Raw genomic sequence first — 20,614 nt, forward strand, 5'->3', positions numbered from 1 at the left:
AGCTGGTGAAAAAACTGACTGCGTTGTGCTGCAAAAGTGGGTTTCAGCTCACTCAGTGGGTCGGCAATAGCCAAGCAGCTCTTGCTTCTATCTGACAAGAAAAAAGAACAAGCAATCAAGCAGCAGTCTGGTAAGGATAAGGAGTTCAGTAATGCACAATGTATGAAGTCTAAGACCGAGGGAACACTAAAGTGTGTACAACTGTCATCACTTCACTGATGCCAGGAAAAGTGGCTACAGCTCTGTGAGCTAAATCAGGCAGATCAACATTCAGCATGTTGTGCATGTTGCTCTTGCCCTTGGAAAGCTCAGAGTCCTTCCCTTAAAGCACACTGCAGTACAGCAACTGGAACTGATGGCTGCAGCACTGTTAGTCAAGGTAGATAAAATGCTGAGGAAAGAACTGCACCTTGACTTAAAACCCTCTGTCTTCTGGACAGACAGTCAAACAGTGCTCTAGTACATTGGACATGAACACACTAAGTTTACGACCAACACAGCGAACAGATTTTCACTGATCCATGACAACACAAATTTGTCTCAATGGAGACATGTAAAGACATTCCTGCCAATGACACTTCAAAAGGACTGAGTGCAAACAAGTTCATGCAGCAAAGGAGATGGATACATGCCCCTGAGTTTCTTTGGAAGCCTGAAGAAAGTCAGTGGTACAAGATGATGACAAGATGTTATTACCCATGTCCAGAGACAAGCATTTCCAGTTGAAATGGCAAAAGTGGAAACAACCCAGTATACACCCAGCATGTCGATGTGTAAAAGGCAAATCAGGTGAGCACAAGATGGAAGATTTGTCACAGGAACAAATCCTGCCTTACCACCCTCCTTTTACCATCGCTGGATTAGACTATTTTTGTCCAACTGAAGTGAGACAAGAAAGAAGCATGATCAAACAATATGGAGTCCTTTTCACCTGTATATCTGACTAGTCTGTGTCTGTGTTGCTGCAGGGCGTGGCTAGCAGGTTGGCGCCCCGAACACACCTACACACACAATCGTCAATTAAGACCGACATGCTCACTCAGTATACAAGCACCCGGATTACAACCAGTATTCATCGTATTGTCTGCCTTGCTACGTAATGACCAGACCTGAAGATCACATTAATAATATATTAATTAATCATATTATTGTTATGTGCCCTGCGATCGGCTGGCGACCGGTCCAGGGTGTACCCCGCCTCTCGTCCGTTGACAGCCGAGATAGGCTCCGGCCCCCCCGTGACCCCGAAAGGGATAAGCGGCATAGAAAATGGATGGATATTATTAGTTGTCAGTATTTTTGTCTTGCCTGCCTTTTGCACTCCTGTTTTTTTTTCCCTGTTGAGCTCAGGTTCTTAGCCCACACCTGTTCTGCCCTTGCCCTGTCAGTCTGCTCTCACAGAAGAACTCAGATGAGTCTGTCTGCACTCACTAAGAACTTGGATCAGTCTGTCTACCCTTACAAGGAAATTGGCTCTGTCAACACTGCAACTCAGTGTTTTGTTTTGTTCACATTTTACAGTTAAATGGTCTATAATAATTGTGAAAATGATATTTTGCGGGCAGGGCCTTTCTGTGTGAAATTTGCATGTTCTTCCCGTGCATGCATGGGTTCTTTCTGGGCACTCTGGCATCCTCCCACAGACCAAAAACATGCTCATTAGGTTAATTGGTGACTGTAAACTGTCCTTACGTATGAGTGTGAGCGTGAATGGTTGTATGTCTCTATATGTTGCCCTGCAATTGACTGGTGACCGGTTCAGGGTGTACCCCGCCTTTCGCCCAATGACAGCTGCGATAGGCTCCAGCCCCCCCGCAACCCTGAAAGGGATAGTCGGGTATACACAATGGATGGATGGATGGATATTTTGCATGTTAACATCACAATTAAACAGCTATTCAACGTTTTTGGGTTAAATATTTGAAGTTGGGCTGCACGGTGGCGCAGCAGGTAGTGCACGTGCCCCACAGCAAGAAGGTCGCCGGTTCGATTCCCGGGTCGGGCCTTTCTGTGTGAAGTTTGCATGTTCTTCCCGTGCATGCGTGGGTTCTCCCCGGGTACTCCGGCTTCCTCCCACAGACCAAAAACATGCTCATTAGGTTGATTGGTGACTCTAAATTGCCCCTAGGTGTGAGTGTGAGCGTGAATGGTTGTGTGCTTGTGCCCTGCAATCGGCTGGCGACCGGTCCAGGGTGTACCCCGCCTCCCGCCCATTGACAGCCGAGATAGGCTCCAGCACCCCCGCGACCCCGAAAGGGATAAGCGGCATAGAAAATGGATGGATATTTGAAGTTGTACTGTTTTTTTTTTTTTTGAACACCCTAGATTCTGGACACTAGTTGGATTTCATTCTCTCCCTAATGCAGGGGATGGCGAGCCACCCATATTGAGCCCTAGATCGAAGAGTTCCTTTGCTTCTTCATCTGCCTTGCTTCCAGCCTGTTGGACTTTGGGGAAAGATCCCAAAAACACATTGAAATGAGACATTGTTTTTGAGGAAGAAGAATTGTATATTATTATAGGTGCACCAATTTCAGAGACATTTATTAATGTCGACTATGATGTAGACATTCTTTTTAAATTTTTGTTACAGTTGTTCACTTTAAACTTATCTTTGTGCCTTATTACTCGTCCATTTCATTACCCCTCGATTCGAGTCTAGACTATACCGGTCAACGTACTCCTGCCTCTCAGGCGGGTTACAATAACATTTTTCCCCTAAAGTTCTTTTGTGTGTACAACCTTTATTGCTAGGTGGTGAGGGCACGATCCTAGAAATTTGTTCATATGGCACATGGTGGAAAGAAGGCAGGTTACGGCAGACACCGTCACTAACCTTAGTCTTAGCAGCCGAAAGCTGAAAGCTGCTGTCATTAGAGATTTATGAAATTACAGCATTTATTTAAGCAGTTCAATTAGACAACTCCTTTTTGTTGGAATCATTTGTCAGCTTGAAGCAGCACCAACAATTCCAGTGTTTGAGAGAGGGTGCGTGCAATAGAAAGTGAGAGTGTTTTTGGGGAGATAAAAGAAATGAGAGTGAAGGGGAGATAAGACAAACTTAAAGTTTTTGGATTTAATGTTTCAAATATGGGGGTTGGGGGTTGGGAGTTTATAAGGGCTGTACATTCATGGTTGCTGAGGCACGCACACACATACACACACACTTGCACTTCTATCCTTGTGACAACAATCAGTGACACCATGCATTCCCTACCCCCTTATCACATCTAAATGCTTAAACCTAACCATAACCCTCTAAATCTAAACCTAACTCTAAACTTAACCCTTAAAACCAAGTCTTAACCTTCAAAATGGCCTCACTTTCCAAAAATGTATAGCTTTGATAAGTTAAAAACTTTTCAGCCCTCATTATGTAGCAGGTAGATGTATACTATTACCAAGGTGGCGCCGTGTGTGGCAGCTAGTGACAGCAGCTCCAATCATTTTTCTTTGTCTTAGAGTGTTTTTCTCATGTTATTTCTAACACTAGTCTCTGTCCATCGTGCACATGTATGGACGTACAACTGGTGAGTTATTTGCTTTCTAATCTGTCTTGGATTACTTAAAACAACATCAGGAGATCCATACAGTCACAGCTCCATTGTTTACACACAGGAACAGCAGATAGTGCTATGTGACATGAAGGTATTCCCAGTGGAAGGACCAGAGATCCCCACAGAAATAAGGAGAAGGAGGAGAGAATGCAGAGGTAGGGCAAAGTGCCATGAAAAGAAAAGACGGTATAAATCATCCATACCATCTTTTATTATGTGGAATGTGAGATCTCTCTCAAATGAGATGTAAGAACTAACAGCACTAACCAGTCTGCAGAGGGAGTATCGGGAGTGTAGTTTGATGTTCTTCACAGAGACTTGGCCGAATGAACTCATGCTGGACTTGCATGTTACACTGGACAATTCAACTTCTGAGAGCAGACAAGAGAGTGACGGAGTGCAGTAAGAGGAAGTTTGGGGGCACAGCGATGTTTGTGAACAACAGATGGTGTAACCGAGATCACATCAGTGTAAAGGAGCAGCGCTGCATGAAAAACACAGAACTGCTAGTTGTTAGCATTCAGCCATCTCCCAAGGGTTTTCTCGCACATCATTGTGGTAACGGCGTACATCCCCCTGTTGGCCAATGCAGCAGCAGCATGTGAGCTACTACACACTGTGGTTTCACAGCTGCAGACATCTCACCCCCAGGCCCTCCTCATCTCTGGAGACTTTAATCATAGTTCCCTGTCCTCCACTCTCCCCACCTTCACCAGTATATTAAATTCCACATTAGAGACAACAGAACACTGGACTTGTCATATGCAAACACTTCGGATGCTGACAGTTCTTCATCAGAATGGCCACTGCTGGGCCATTCTGATCACAACCTTGTTCATCTGCTTCCCGCCTTCATACCTTTGGTGAATAAATAACCATCAATCATAAGGTATGTGAGAGAATGGTCTGAGGTGTCCAGTATGGCGCTGAGGGACTGCTCTGACACCACTGACTGGGAGGTGCTGTGCAGTCCACACGGGGAGGACAATGACAGTTCAACAACTGGCATCACAGACTACATAAACTTCTGTGTAGAAATCACTGTGCCTACCAGGAGGGTATAAATAGGTAAGTAACAAAGGCTGGGTGTCCCCAGAATTGAAAACTCTATTGAATGAGAAGAAGAGGGTCTTTAGATCAGGGGAAAAAAATAGCTGAAGAGGGCGCAGGGGGAATATCCTGAAAGGGAGGTTTGGAGAGGTAATAACAGCTACCGGATGAACAATGCCAGAGAGGTTTGGAGAGGGCTGAAAACCATCTCAGGCCACAGCAGTGACGGCGGGAGGGGCACTGAATCTGGAGACCGGGAATGGGCAAATGAATTGAATCTATTTTTCAACAGATTTGATTCTATTTTCATTCTTTCCCACATCCACCAGAGCCCAGACCTTACGGAGTTACTTCTCCACAACCCCTCTTTACCCCTCGCAGCATCGCTGACACCAGCACCACCCTTTTCACTCCACTGTTACGGCCACCGATACACGGGATCGGCTCATCATGGAGGTGTGATCTCCCTCCGCCTCCCACCTCCCACCTTCGAGGCTCAGGTGAAAGTCCGCATTGCCTGTCTCCAAATGGAATCCCAGGAGAAGATACAATATAGATAAGCACAGTTGCAATACCAGCTGGAGATCCGAAAGGTGGAAATAGAAGCTGACAAAGCCATTAAATCGCATCAACTGGAGCTGCAGTCTCAGAAGGAGATGCAGGCACCGCATGCAGGCACTGACGGCACAGGTATGTCTCCTCTTTCCACCACTTTACCACGCACAGCTTTCGATATCAGTAAGCACATTGCTTTAGTACCTACATTCCGTAAAGCTGAAGTGGACTCCTACTTTGGTGCATTTGAGCGCATTGCTTCTGCTCTGTAGTGGCCACCTGATGTTTGGCCTCTTTTGACGCAGTACAAAATTCATGGGAAAGCCCAAGAAGCTGTCGCTGCACTTCTTCTGGAGGACAGCCTTGATTATGACGGCATAAAAGCAGCCATTTTGCGTGCCTATGAGTTGGTCCCTGAGGCATACAGGCAAAAATTCGTAAATCACAAAAAAGCCCCAAATCAGACCTATGCTGAGTTTGCGAGGGAAAAGGGAACCTTGTTTGATAAATGGAGCAATAGTTGCCAAGCAAGGGATTTTTACTTGCTCCTGAAATTAATACTGTTGGAGGAATTTCAGAAATGATTGCCGGACTGCATTGTTGTGTATTTGAATGAACAAAAAGTAAAATCACTCTCTGCTGCTGCTGTGTTAGCTGATGAGTATGTGCTGACTCATCAGTCTCTGCCTCGTCATACTCCGGCTACACAGCCTAATTCACATCAAGCACCTGCTACAACAAAGCATGATAAAGAGTGTTACTACTGCCACAGACCTGGACATGGCATTGCTGGATGTCGCAAACTTAAGAGCAAAATGCCACCATCACCTCCCCTCACAGCCAAAAGGCGTCGGGTTAATTCAAGCAGAGCTGCGCAAAAATATTAAATCTATTAAGAATGAAACTCTTGATGCTTGTTTTGGCTTAAAACAAGCATCAAGAGTTTCATTTCATTGTATTTGATGGTTTAGTGTCACTGACATGTGAGTCTAATGACCAGCAACCAGTGCGCATTTTGAGAGACACCGGTGGCTCACAGTCGGTAATTCTTGCCTCTGCGTTGCCGTTTTCTGAACAGTCTGCCTGTGGTTATGGTTCTGTGTTAGGCGGCATTGAAATGGGTTACATTCCCAGGCCGGTACACCGCATCCATGTACAATCAAAGTTAATCACCAGTTTCTTCCCCATCGCTGTTTGCCGCGCATTACCAATCAGAGGTGTTGCCCTTTTAATGGGCAACGACATAGCAGGTGATAAAGTGACTCCTGCTCTGGAAGTTTTGGATTCTCCTCAGAGCGAGGATGATGGTAAGGTAACGCATGCACATTCAGATTTGTTTCCCACCTGTGCAATCACTCGCGCACAAGCACGCACACATCAAGATGATGAGGATGTGTCTTTATCTGACAGTGTGCTTATGTCAACCCTTTCAGAGGAGGCTAAGACAGAGACTGACACGGAGATCGCTGCTCAACTCCCCACAAAACCGCCACCGAGCTGGGGTGCTCCGCCAGCCCAGATAAGTCATCCTCTGACAGACATTGAAATCCATGCTTCGTAAGTATTGTCTGGAAACAGAGAAAAGCTGGGATGAAGGGGTTCCGTTTGTGTTGTTTGCTGCTTGTGAAGCCATTCAGGAATCCTTAGGATTCAGTCCCACCGAGTTCGTTTTTGGCCACACGCTCTAATAAAAAAGGAGGCAGAGTATCTCCTGCAACATGGCTTATCCACGCCCAGCTCTAGTCCCTGGAGTTCACCGTGCTTGTTAGAGGCTAAATCTGATGACTCTTCTCAGTTCATCACCAATTTTCGTAAAGTAAAGCTGTCACAAGCACTGACTCATATCCTCTACGGCGCATGGAGGACTGCATTGATAATTTGGGTACAGCAAAATTTGTGAGCAAGTTGGACCATCTCAAAGGTTATTGGCAGGTCCCACTGCCATGAGCCATGCCTCTGAAATTTCAGCATTTGTGACCCCAGATTATTTCCTGCAATATAGCGTCATGGCCTTTGGTATGTGCAATGCTCTGGCCACTTATCAGCGTCTGGTAAAACACCCTCCGGGCCAGCTTGACAAACTGTAATGCATACCTGGATGACCTGATTGTGTATACCACCACATGGGAGGCACATGGGAGGCCTTGAGCAGGTGTTCGTCCGACTCGCTGCAGCGTCGCTCACACTAAACCTAGCAAAATGTGAATTCAGCAGGGCTACCGTCACCTACTTAGGGAGACAGGTGGGCCAAAGTCCCATCTACCAGAAGAGCCCTTTGCAGATTTTTAGGCATGGCTGGTTATTACCGATGTTTTTGCCTAAACTTCTCCACTGTAGTCCACCCATTGACGAGTTTAATCAGACCAAAGTAAACTTTGTGTGGACTCCAGACTGCCAACAAGCCTTTGAGAGTGTGAAGTCCCTTCTTAGCCATGCACCTGTGCTCACCGCTCCTGATCCCTTGTGGCCCTTCAAGCTAGAGGTTGACGTGGGCATGGTGGGCACGGGTGTAGTACTGCTGCAGGAGGATGCTGAGGGAATTGATCATCCCGTGGGTTATTTTTCGAGGAAGTTCCACAAGCACCAGCTCCATTATTCCACTATTGAGAGAGAGACTCTTGCTTTGTTGCTAGCACTCCAACAATTAGAAGTTTATGTATCGTGTTCTTCTCCAGTTGTTGTTCTGACCGATCATAACCCACTTGTGTTTCTATCCCGCGTGTACAACCACAACCAACGTCTCATGCAGTGGGCACTGATTGTGCAGGACTACAATCTGGAAGTTCAGCATGAAAAGGGGTCAGATAACGAGTTGGCACATGCTTTGTCCAGGTTGTGGTAGGTATTTTGATTAGGGGGTTACAAAACTGACAGTTTGTATTTTAAGGGGAGGGGTGTTATGGCCACCGGCCATCTGGTTGCCAGTTCATTCGGATCTCTCCCGTCTCTCCTTAAGAGTGTCATTTTTTGTAATAAATATTCTTTTGTTCATTCAGTCTGCCTACCGGTCTGCATTTCCGAGTCCAGCAAAATATTCTAAGGTTAATCCTTAACACTCCCACCCCCTGCATGAGACGGTTGGGGGTTTGAGGAGCTCCTTCAGTAATAGACTGCGGCATCCATTGTGTAAGAGAGAACGCTACCACTGGTCCTTCATTGCAGCAGCTGCCAGACTGTTTTTGCAGTAACTCCTGTTACTTATGTTAATATATGCTCACATCCATTAAATCCTGTGCAATTTTTAATGTGCTGTATATTTTTTCAAATGTGCAGTGGTACAAACGCTGTATTTATTACCCATATTTGACTTCAATGCTCTTTTCTATGCAACAGTATTTTCTCATGTCATTGGTAGTTTTACATAAAAATGTATTTTTATAATGTGTACATATACATATGTAGCGCCCTTAGTCTTACTCAATGTTAACATCAATGCTGACGGCAACATCCACTTTAGGCTCAGAAAACTGGATACCTTTAATTATTTGGATTTGAGATTTTTGATATATATATTTGGACTTTAACTTGTGTGTGCACACTGCTCCTATGACTACCCGGGTAAGTTTTTATAGTGTGTCTTATCTGTATCTTAGTGAATGGAGTGAATCGAAGGTCTGAAGTTTGCTGAGGTGGAACCCACGGCTGGCCACACCGTGTGCCCGGTTAGGTTTCTGGGTCTTGCTCACAAATGCACGCTCTCAGGACAACGTCTCAGATGAAAAGAGAGACCAAGCCACCAGACAGGCACTAAATTGTCTTCACAGTGAGGTACAGAGTGGGTGCGCCACTTTCTAGTGGGCATGCAACTACACCTCTAAACTACATGTATGGGTTTGGTAACCATATTTTTTATGTGGGTTACACATACAGTAGCTATTTTTTTATTTTTCTACCCTGTATCCTTTTTATTTTAATCCTGCATGCCTGTGTGCTCTTTTCTATCACACCAGGATAATCAAATCTATATGTTTGAGTTAACTTTGGATGTTCTTACAGTACTAAACTCATAATCTGTATGATATCAATGCTTTTCCAGTGTTTCCAGCTTATAGAATGACAAAACTGTGATTTTAATTCTCCTAAAAAGTTTGTCTGAGTTTCTACCATGGAACCATACGGCCACCTAGACATTCGTAGCGGTTAGGTTGTATATGCTTGACATGAGACTGTTATAAGTAGTAACAATAACAGTAATAACCATTTCGGCAAATATAGTCTACCTTTCTTTATTTCTTTGTCCTATTAAGTTATTTATACCCTTAGTCATCATGTATGTTAGGATGAGTATTAGATAATGTTATCATGATTATTGAAGAATGTTGTCATTATTCATAAAAAAAATGGCTAACATGTTGTGAACGATGTTGAAATGCCATCGAAAATTGATCATTTAGAATATATGTGATTGACAATAGTGAGAAACAGATGAGTCCCTTGTACGAATCATAAGTTAATTCTCGCTCTACAAGGTGAAATCACATCGCTCGCCTGCAAACCATCTCACATGCGTGACAGTCTATTGGTCATTAGACACGCCCTGGAGCGAAAATACTGTCTGCTGCGTGCAGCAGACGCTCAGTCTTTCTTCCCTCATTCATTCTCTCGTTACTTCTCATTCCTTCTTAGTCCTTCTTTAGTCTTAGTCTTGATTTCATTTTGTCTCGTTGTCCTCTCAGTACTTTAGTTGCTGTTCACAGTTACGCCTAGCAGCTTGATTTTTTTATACAAAAAACTTTCTTTTTCTAATTTTTTATCTTCATGAAACTTTAATTTTTGCTCGCCATATTAAGCCACATAACTTTTCCAAAGTAAAATTCTAGTCATAATAATTTAATAATAATAATTTTGAAGACATTTTCGACAGGCCAACGAAGAGACTCTCAACTTTATTATTAACCTAGAGTTTTTTTTTTTGCCATACGGCCGCCAGCTCTCCACACCGAGGACCTGTAGCCAGCCTTGACCGACCTGCCTGGGTTAAATAACTATCAGAAGCCGTTCCTCATCTGCTGCCGACACTGGAGGCCTTCCAGCTCCTGAAACATCCCCGTCCAATATTGGCTCTCAACCGCAGTTCGATTGGTTCACCCGCTGGACCACAGCACAGATCGGAGCCACGAATGACAGCCTGGGGCCCCTTCAAGTCAGTTCGGAGCAGACGTCCACTGGCAAAGTAGGCATGCTTATGCAGGTTTGAATAACGAGTTAGTGCCGTAAGGTTACAATACTCAAAGTCAAAGTGAACTTTATTGTCAACCAAACAATGCAACCGGTGGTTACACAGAGGACTGAACTTGTGTTTCTCCATACTCCAATGTGCAAGTAATAACACACAACATATAACATCATAGTGCAAACAGACAACAGCACTAGACACAACGTATACAGACAGATAATGGGCATATGATTTATATAAAATATTCACAGTGTGCTAGAGTGTAGTCAAATTTTGAGGTATGTTATTGAGGTGCAATAATAAAAGATGCAATATAGAAAGTGCAAGTGCCGAAGCAGCATGGGGGTGCAACTGTAAACATGGATGATATTGTGCATATAAAGAGCATAGTGCAAACACTGAGTCATTTTGAGTTATTTTGACCGTCAGTTGATCTTTGTTTGTGTAATGATCATGGGATTTTTTTGAGTGAGTTGAGTAGTCTGAAGGCCTGAGGGAAAAGCTGTTTTTAAGTCTGGTAGTTTTGCCCCGCATGCTGCGGTAGTGCTTTCCAGATGGGAGGAGGGTGAACAGTTTGTGTGCTGGGTGGATGAGGTCTTTGTTGATATTGGTTGATCTCTTGTAACAGCTGAATGGGTGTAAGTCCTGGATTGCCGGTTGGGGTGATGTAGTGATCTTCTCCACTGTCCTCACCACTCTATGTAGGGCCTTCTTGTCTGCAGCAGAGCAGCTGCCATACCAGACTAAGAGACTTCTGGTTCGAATGCTCTCAATGGCACCCCTGTAAAAAGTGGTGAGGGCATGGGGGGAAGGTCAGCTTTCCTCATCCGGCGAAGGAAGTGGAGGCGCTGCTGTGCCTTCTTGACTATGGATGTGGTGTTGTTGGTCCACCGCTAGTTCATTCGTTATCATTAATTCATTCATTACACAGCGGTACAAGAAATAATAAATAAAATTCTTCTGAGCTGAGGAAGGTTGGTGCCCCTATTTTATTAATGATTGCAACATTAACTTAGAGCAGTGATCCCCAACCTTTTTTGCGCCAAGGACCAGTTTAATGTCAGACAATATTTTCACGGACTGGCCATTGAGGTGTGGCGGATAAATACATCAAAATAAAATGATATGACCGTCTGCCCCTCTGCTTTCTTTATACATCAATACTCTGCCCCCTAATTCTCTCTGGTCACTATGGTAACATTTAAACATGCCTTCAAAATATGATACAGATACACCACAAAAATTAGTAAAAAGTGCATGAAAAATCTAACTGACCTTAACGATCAATCAATGGGAGCCCTGAGCTTGTTTCTCTGCAATGAGGGAATGCAGGGTGCTTGGTCTGCAAGTGGCGAAGCAGTTTTGAAGGCTTCATTGCCTCATTAGAGAGTCGATCGCCACATATAATGCAGAGCGGGCTCGGTGCGTGGGAATCACCTGTCGTGATAAATCCATATTTTAAGTAGGACTCCTGGTACTGTCTGTTAAATGCAGCTTTCTTTCTCTTCGAAGTCGTAGGCTCATCCTCTGCCTCCTCACTGGGCCTTTTTCCCTTTGCAAAGAAACTTTCTAACGATGTCTGTTTTTGCTCATTTTGCTAGCTTGACTGTAAAATTTCAGCGGCAATGTGTCACGTGACCGAGATGTACCGGAGAGAAACCTCATTTTTAAAAATAAAGCATTGTTCAGACTCAGATAATAAATAAAACGGAAATAATGTAAGTTATTTATTCTTTATGTGCGGCCCGGTACCAAATGACCCACGGACCGGTACCGGTCCACAGCCCGGGGGTTGGCGATCACTGACTTAGAGGTTTAATGAATTGATTCCCCTACAAGTAGAAGAAGAAGAAGAAGAAGAAGAAGAAGAAGAAGAAGAAGAAGAAGAAGAAACATAGACATAAGACATAATGCACACATAAGCATAAGAAGCTTTGTTTAGCCCACTTATTAGGGGGTGTATTTTGCTGATATTTCCATTCAGAAAACACTTCACAACAGGGCAAAGAATCAAATGTTTGCCCACTGAAAAAAATGAGGGGATTTAGAGGAAGGAGAAAGTGTTATTATTATTAGTGGGAGTGGAGAGACACCAGTTATCAAATACCAGACACCACATAAAGGATGCAGGCTATACATGGGCAGACATGCTACAGTGGATGCAAACACACACAGGAAGGTGAACAAATAAGGCTACAGGCTTCATAACACCAAAAGCACACACGCACAAACGCACACACGCGCACACACACACACACACACACACACACACACGTTGTGTTTATATCACTTGTGGGGACATTACATAGACTTACATTCATTTCCTGGAGCCTTACCCTTACCCTAACCCTAACCATAACCACTATCTGCCTATTCCTAACCCTGTACCTAACCTAACCTTACCTAACCCGTAACCCTATCCTCAGTCTGCACCCTGAAATTTAATGATTTACTTTAAGGGGACCTGCATTTTGTCCCCATAAGGGAGGTCAGTCCCCACAATGTGACTGTGTAAACAGATTTTTGTCCCCACAACGTGATAAATACCTGTTCACACACACACACACACACACACACACACACACACACACACACACACACACACACACACACACACACACACACACACACACACACACACACACAGTGGTGGTGCCCCTGCTTTAAGATTGTTAAGATGGTGAAGCCCAGAGCCATCAATCATTACCCAGCAGTCTTGCTTGACTTGCCTGCTAATGCACGCACACACACACGCACACGGGCGTACCCCCTCATATACAATACCATCCCCTTTCCACACACAAGCTCAAAGCACACACCAAGCACACAGTGCAGAAATGCAACCTTTCTTCTACCTCTCTTGTGCTCTTCTTTGCAAGCTTCACTCCATCTTTCTTTCTCCATCTTCCCCACTCATTCTCCATCTTTATCTCCCATTTATAGACACCTTCTACAATATGCATCATGCTAAATGATTGATGCAAAATGATAGCAATCATATGCCAGCTAATGAACAGTGGAGTAAAAAGAGGAATGACCATTGATTTTCCTTCTCATAAGTGCTGAATTATGGTAAGGCATTGTGCACAGGAGCTATAAGACAAAAGGACCGAAACTAGGCTACAGTCTGAGTTCCTTTTCCCCTAGTGTCGTGTTTGTCTGTCTGTTCCCCTGTCTGTCTCAGCTGGGTGTTTTCCTGTACCCAGCTGGCTCCACGTCTCCAGCAGCACACCTGGAGCGCATGAGCCTGATTGGGCTCAGTATATAAGGAAAACGTGAGCTTGGTTTGTTGCCAGATTATCCTAATTTCTCCCATGAATTTCCAGAACCCGTGCCTAGAGAGTACCTCCAATTGTTTGTCAGTTGCTGTCTCAGTATTTTGTGCACCTAGTAAGGTGGCCTTTTGTTCTTACGTGTCCTTCTTTTTGCAGTGCCTGCCAGCCATGTCCAGCCTTTGCTCAGCCTTAGCCTCCCACATGCAGTTTTGTTTGTTCCACTCGTTTGAGTGCACCTTCAGTTCGTTTTTTTCCACTCGCTTGAGTGCACCTTTAGTTTAGTTTGTTTCCACTCCTTATGAGTGCGCCTTTTGTTATTTATTTCTTTTATAAACTTGTTTCCTATTTACTCTAATCTCTGGTCTGTGTATTGAGTCCAACTACTGCTAAATTAAGGCCCAGCCTAACAACAGTACATAGACTTAGACTTAGACTGCTTCTTTATTGATCCCACTTTGGGGAAATTAATAAGTAGAAATTAAGGCAAACACAGGATGTATTCACAATTATTTAGGAAAAGTAACAAAAAATATATAAACAGGAATAAAAATAAAAATAGAACTAAAGTAAAAAGTAAAGTAAAACGAAATATATAGTTATATAATAAGTATTCTAATGTATAATATATATATAATATTATATGATATAATAAAAAAATACAATATAACTAAGTACATAAATAGTATTTACAGCAAAAAACAGCAAAAAATTTGTGTGGTTTCAGTTTCCTCCTCTCCACCACCTCCTCAAAAGTGTCTAGTTTGCAGCCAATAACGGAGTCGGCTTTTCTGATAATTTTGCTCAGTCTGTTGTGTCGCCAGCTCCGATGCTGCTCCCCCAGCACACTGCAGCAAAGAGAGTGCACTTGCAACAACAGAGTGGTAAAAGTTCTTCAACATCTTGCTGCACACGATGAATGATCTGAGCCTCCTCAGGAAGTAGAGTCTGCTCAGCCTCTACTTATACACAACATTGATGTCAGTTTTCCAGGTCAGTTTGTTGTCGAGGTGCACTTTGAGGTATTTATAATCCTCAACCACTGCAACATTCTCCCACACAATACAAAGTGGTTGTGTGGTCGTCCTGTTCCTTCTGAAATCAATTACCATCTCCTTGGTCTTGGCCACGTTAAGCAGCAGGTGATTTCGACCAGACCATTCCACAAAATCGTTCACCACTACTCTACTACTACACTACTATTCCACCTCTCGTCCATCCTTTATACACTCCACCACTGTTGAGTCGTCCAAAAACTTCTGTAGGTGGCACGATGAAGAGTTGTACTGAAAGTCTGAGGTGTACAAGGTGAAGAGAAAGGGAGACAGAACAGTCCCCTGTGGAGCTCCTGTACTACTTTCCACAGTCTCAGACAGAATGTTGCCCAGTCGGACAAACTGCGGTCTGTCTGTCTGTCAGGTAGTCAGTAATCATGACGATCCTGAGAACCACTACTCACTCAAAAAAACCTCAGCTACTCCCTCTGGTTTTTCCTTTGCCCTATGGAATTGTCAGTCTGCTGTAAACAATTTATCCAAGCACACAGAAACAAAGCTACATCAAATTCAGATAGTAGCCCTGACCGAAACCTGGATCCGTCCAGAAAACATAGCCACACCAGCTGCGCTTTCAGCTGACTCCTCTTTCTCCCACACACCTTGTACTGATAGACGTGGAGGTGGCACAGACGCACTCATTTCCAAAAACTGGAAATTCACCAAGCTTACTCCTCGAAGCAACAACTCCTCCTTTGAATATCATGCAATCATGGTTACTGCTCCCACTAAGCTGTATATGATTGTATATCGCCCACCTGGTCTACGGGGGAACTTTATAGCTGAAATGGACATGCTACTCTCAGTGATTCCTTTGCTGCTGTCCTCATTTGAACTCAAACAGGTCTCCACCGCTCCCACACACAGTGGGCAATAGTCTCATCTTAATTGCGATTCAAAACTGCTGCACAGCTAAGCTAACTGTCACCCCCTTACACGTATCACACCACTTCTTTATTAAATTCTCCGTTTCCTTACCAGAGCACTCTCAAGCTCCGCCGCAAATGGTCTCCTTCAGATGAAACCTCCCTCACACCAGATCAACTCTCTGATGAGATCTCGGCAATCATGCCTCCTCACAGCGTTTTCTCTTCACTCCCTGTGAATGAGGCAACAGACACACTTGCTCTTCGCTAGCCACCTCTCTAAACAATCTATGCCCATTCTCAGCAAAACTTGCTTGTAAAACCCCCACCAGTTGATGGCTCACTGGTGTCATCAGAGAGCAATGGGCGGTGCTCAAAGCAGCCAAGAGAAAATGCAGCAAAACCAGAGATCTCTCTGACCTCAGAGACTATTTGACTCTCCTGTCTGCATTCTCCTCCCATCTGAAAAGTGTCATGTCCACTTATTATTAGGAGAAAATCATTAGTGTGAAAGATGCTCGGAAACGATTGTCTGTCTCGGCACGAATATTGGCATGCCTCACCAATATCTTGGCATGGATGAAGGAGCAACACCTTCAGCTCAACCTGTCAAAGACTGAGCTCCCTCTCATCCCAGCCAGTCCCTCTGTACAACAACAGATCAGTATCCAGTTTGACTCAGCTCTGTTCACTCACACAAAATCTGCCAGAAACTTGAGTGTCATGATTGATGACCAACTAACTTTTAAAGAGCATGTGGCCTCTGTTGCTCAGTCATGCCAAATTGCCCTGTACAACATCAGGAAGATCAGACCATACTTGTCTGAGCATGCAACACATCTCCTTGTACAAGCGCTTGTACTATCACACCTCGACTATTTTGATTCCTTACTGGCAGGACTCCCAGCATGCTTGTTAAAACCTTGCTAGACTCCTTTCTTCTGTGGTTCCCCCAGTGGTGGAACGAGTTACCAAGTGACCTGAAGAGTCCCTCTCTGTTCACTCTATGCACTCTATGCATTACTCGTTATTCATAGCACTGTCTTGTAGCACCTATGTCCAGTTGGACCAGAGAGTTGCGTTAGGGCACTTACTCTTGTTGTTCTCTCCCATCTAGAACCTTATGTGTGATGTATGAAAATCTCATTTGTCAGTCACTTTGTAAGTCTCACATTTTTGATTATGGCCAACAGGGACATTTTGCAATTCTCCTTTTAGATATATGTATTCAAAAATGTTGACACAGAAATGTAATATCTGTATGTGGTACACTACAGCCAAGAGCTTGAAAATTATGCTTTGTTATTATCCTCCAGCTTCACTCTCTTAACATTTAGAGGGAAACATCTCAAAGAATACAGCTGTCACTTGTTGAGAAGTTAATCTGTCTGTTTAGCTGTGCTCAGGTTGAGGTAAGAACTGTGAAGACAGTTCCATCTACAGCAACAAAATTTCAGGCAGATACACACATCAGCCTTGTCCCACAACCTGAACATGGCTCAGTCATGAGATGATGAAACCATGTCAGTCCAGACTCGTGCATCAAAAGTATAAAAGTATTTCAGTGACTGGCTGGAACACAGATGCACAGATGCACATGGGTATTTAACCCAACTCATGCCTCACTCATGAGAGAGAGCTGGGAACCAATGATATTATATTAATTATATTAATCACTGTATCACAGAATGGTATGACTGTATGGGAATCTTTTTCAAGGCATGTCAGGCTTCTGTCTGTAGTTTATTGAAACCCATGAGTTATTAGTTATCCTGTAGTCCTCAAAAATATTAACAATACCCCATACACAGCAGACAAACACAGAACTGCACACTATTGTGGATCAAAAGAATAATTGCACTTGTATCACTTGTACTGTGAGTGTGACTGTTCCCCACCAACACCTACCAGGCAGCATTGCTATGGTCGTTGTCGTCTAGGTGACAGAGCAACTCCAGGGTTTGGGGGTTGTGGGCGGAGTCATCAGGTGACTCATGGCTTCCTGTCTCCCAGTCAGATGGCATCCGCCATACTGCTGCACAGGACACCACCCTGCTGTCACTGGCTGGAGGGGGACAACACACACACACACACACACACACACACACACACACACACACACACACACACACACACACACACACACACACACAGCCATTTACAGTTTGTTAGAGTGCTGTGTGTATGAGTATGTGTTTATGTTTTTGTGGTGGACAGGCAATAATACACTGATGTGGATACACTTTTCTCCAAATCCATTTCACAAATGAGTTATTTTGGCACATCCACACCAGAGCCAGAGCTGCTAATTGGAAAAAATGGAGTAAATGCAAAATTGATACAGTAATTGGACTAAGGGTTTGAATTTAGAGGGCATAACCAATCACACAGAGACACAGAGAGAGAGAGAGAGAGAGAGAGAGAGAGAGAGAGAGAGAGAGAGAGAGAGAGAGAGAGAGAGAGAGACTAATTTCTTTTTAGTACAGATATTGACTGTGTGTAGGCAGCTGTTGGGCTATGAAACACTGGCGTTAAGCCCATTTGTCAAATTAAAGAGCAACGTGGGGCGAGTGCACAGGCTCTTGAGTGGTTTTAGACAACCTTGCACTTGGAGTAAGTAGGCAAGCAATCATCTTGAACAAAAGCTTTTTCTTTCTCACACATTGGAGTGCTGGTGGAATGCAGTATGAAAACGTTATGGGAACACACTTGTTTATGTGTGTGTGTGTGTGTGTGTGTGTGTGTGTGTGTGTGTGTGTGTGTGTGTGTGTGTGTGTGTGTATGTCTATATTTTGGTGTGCGAGTGTGTGGAATGCGCAGTAGTGTGTGCTGTCTAAGTTTCAGCCCAGTCCAAAGTGGCTTAAATCCTGTGAGCTCAGGCATGTAGAACTCATCTGACAGAGAGCAAGAGACATAGGGAAAAGAGAGAGGGAGTGAGCCAAGAGGTTGTTGGAAGTTTGCGTCTACCCCTAAAGGCCTCCAGTGCACTCTGCATCAATCTCTCCATGCGCCATCTAACATGACTGTCTTCTCCTTTGTAACACAACACCAGACACGGTCAAACACCTTTTATACTTGAGAGAACCATCATTAACATGAATGAGTTCCTTAGACCCTAACCTTAGCATGATTTTAATCCGAGCTATGAAAAGAAATCTCAGTATTCAAACAGCCTCTGAAGAATGTAAGCCTGGCAAAACTGTCCTCATTTTATGTCGTCACTGTCAAGATCTGAAATACAAGTCCTACAAGATCTCTTACACGTCACACACAGACACAAATTCTTTGCATTTGCATTTTTGTCTGTTTTTCTCACTATTTTGAAGTAGGTGGGGTTCATTAAGAAAAAGCTGATGTCCCAAACTTCTGTGAGTCAATGAGCATTTAGCAATATTGAATCTGATGATATATCTAGGATTGTACGATAATGTTGTGAGACCACTGTGATAGGTGGTATGAGGCCAATTAGTGCTGAACTCTTGCTTATACACTGAAAAAAGTAATTTTGACCCCTAGTAAATATTAATTACGCATATTTTAATAGAAATAGTTAGTAGTGTTAATGTTAGTAGTGTTATTTAACTCCACTTATAAAATATAAGTAATTTCAACATATATTGTCAAAAAATATTATTGTATTCTATTTAATTAAATGTAGCTCAAAAAAATTACGTTCATCCAAATTACGCATACCATCTGGTTTGGATTTTGAAGTTTGTGCACGTGCAAGAACATACTGCCATTTTAGGATCTTGGGATGCAGGTTAGTTACTCACTCTGGAGTCTGAACACCCTGCAGGTGCGCATGGCTGTCATTACAGGCTGAATTGTTTGGGTAAATCTTTAATAATCATTGGTATATTGTAGTTTAACTTTCACCACGGTGTAAGCCCTATTTACTTTTTTCAAATGTTTTTGATATATACTCAAGTAAATACAGCTATGGGCCTAATTTATTTGGGTGGTTAAGCTAGCCCCTCTCCGGGAACCATCACCTTATCGTGGTGGAGAGGTTTGTGTGTCCCAGTGAACCTGAGGGCTATGTTGTCTGGAGCCTAGTGCTCCTGATAGGGTCTCCCATGGCAGACTGGTCTCAGGCGAGGGTCCAGACTAAGAATGGTTCATACAGACCACATGAAAAAACAGCAAAGAAGAGGTGATACCCAGCCCGGAGGAAGCCCAGGGGCCCCGTCTGGAGCCAGGCCTGGACGGAGGGCCCGTCAGTGAGCGCCTGGTGGTCGGGCTTGCCACGGAGTCCGGCCGGGCACAGCCCGAAAAGATAACGTGGCACCCTCATCTTCATCCTGTGGGCCCACCACCTGCAGGGCGGCAGTGAAGGCCGGAGATCTCGACGGACCAGACCTGGGTGGCAGAAGCTGGTTCTGGGGACGTGGAACGTCATCTCCCTGTGGGGGAAGGAGCCGGGGCTTGTGCGTGAGATGGAGCACTACCAGTTCAATCTGGTGGGGCTCACCTCTACGTACAGTGTCAGCTCTGGAACCGTTCTCCTGGACAGGGGTTGGACTCTTTTCTTCTCCAGACTCGTCCAAAGTGTGAGGCACTGGGCAGGTGTGGGGATACTCACAAATCCTCGACTGAGTGCTGCTACGTTGGAGTTTACCCCAGTGGACGAGAGGGTCACCTCCCTACACCTTCGGGTTACGGGGGGGAAAACTGACTGTTGTTTGTAAATATGCACCGAACAGCAGTTCAGAGTATTCGGCCTTCTTGGAGACCCTGAGTGGAGTCCTGTATGGGGCTCCGGTAGGGGACTCCTTAGTCCTTCTGGGGGACTTCAGTGCACACGTGAACGTTGGAGACACCTGAAGAGGCGTGATTGGGAGGAGTGGTCCCCCTGATCTGAACCCGAGGGGTTGTTTGTTATTGGACTTCTGTGCTAGTCATGGGCTGTCCATAATGAACACCATGTTCGAACATAAGGACGCTCATAAGTGTACATGGTACCAGAGTGCCCTAGGTCGAAGGTTGATGATCGATTTCATTATCATATCATCTGACCTGAGGCCGCATGTTTTGGACACTCGGGTGAAGAGAGGGGCGAAGTTGTCAACTGATCACCATC

The 20,614-nt window shown here is 44.3% G+C and overlaps 1 protein-coding gene across 1 annotated transcript in view; it reads right to left on the minus strand.

Moving 5' to 3' along the window:
- eipr1 (EARP complex and GARP complex interacting protein 1) overlaps window positions 1–20,614 on the minus strand; it is a 155,429-nt gene that overhangs the window by 106,462 nt on the left and 28,353 nt on the right. The window contains exon 4 of the mRNA XM_070979313.1: window positions 17,440–17,596. Within this exon, the coding sequence (XP_070835414.1) occupies window positions 17,440–17,596 (157 nt within the window). The remainder of the gene's footprint in view (window positions 1–17,439; window positions 17,597–20,614) is intronic.

The sequence above is a fragment of the Chaetodon trifascialis genome, chromosome 14, assembly GCF_039877785.1.
Source record: "Chaetodon trifascialis isolate fChaTrf1 chromosome 14, fChaTrf1.hap1, whole genome shotgun sequence".
Taxonomy (NCBI): Eukaryota; Metazoa; Chordata; class Actinopteri; order Chaetodontiformes; family Chaetodontidae; genus Chaetodon; species Chaetodon trifascialis.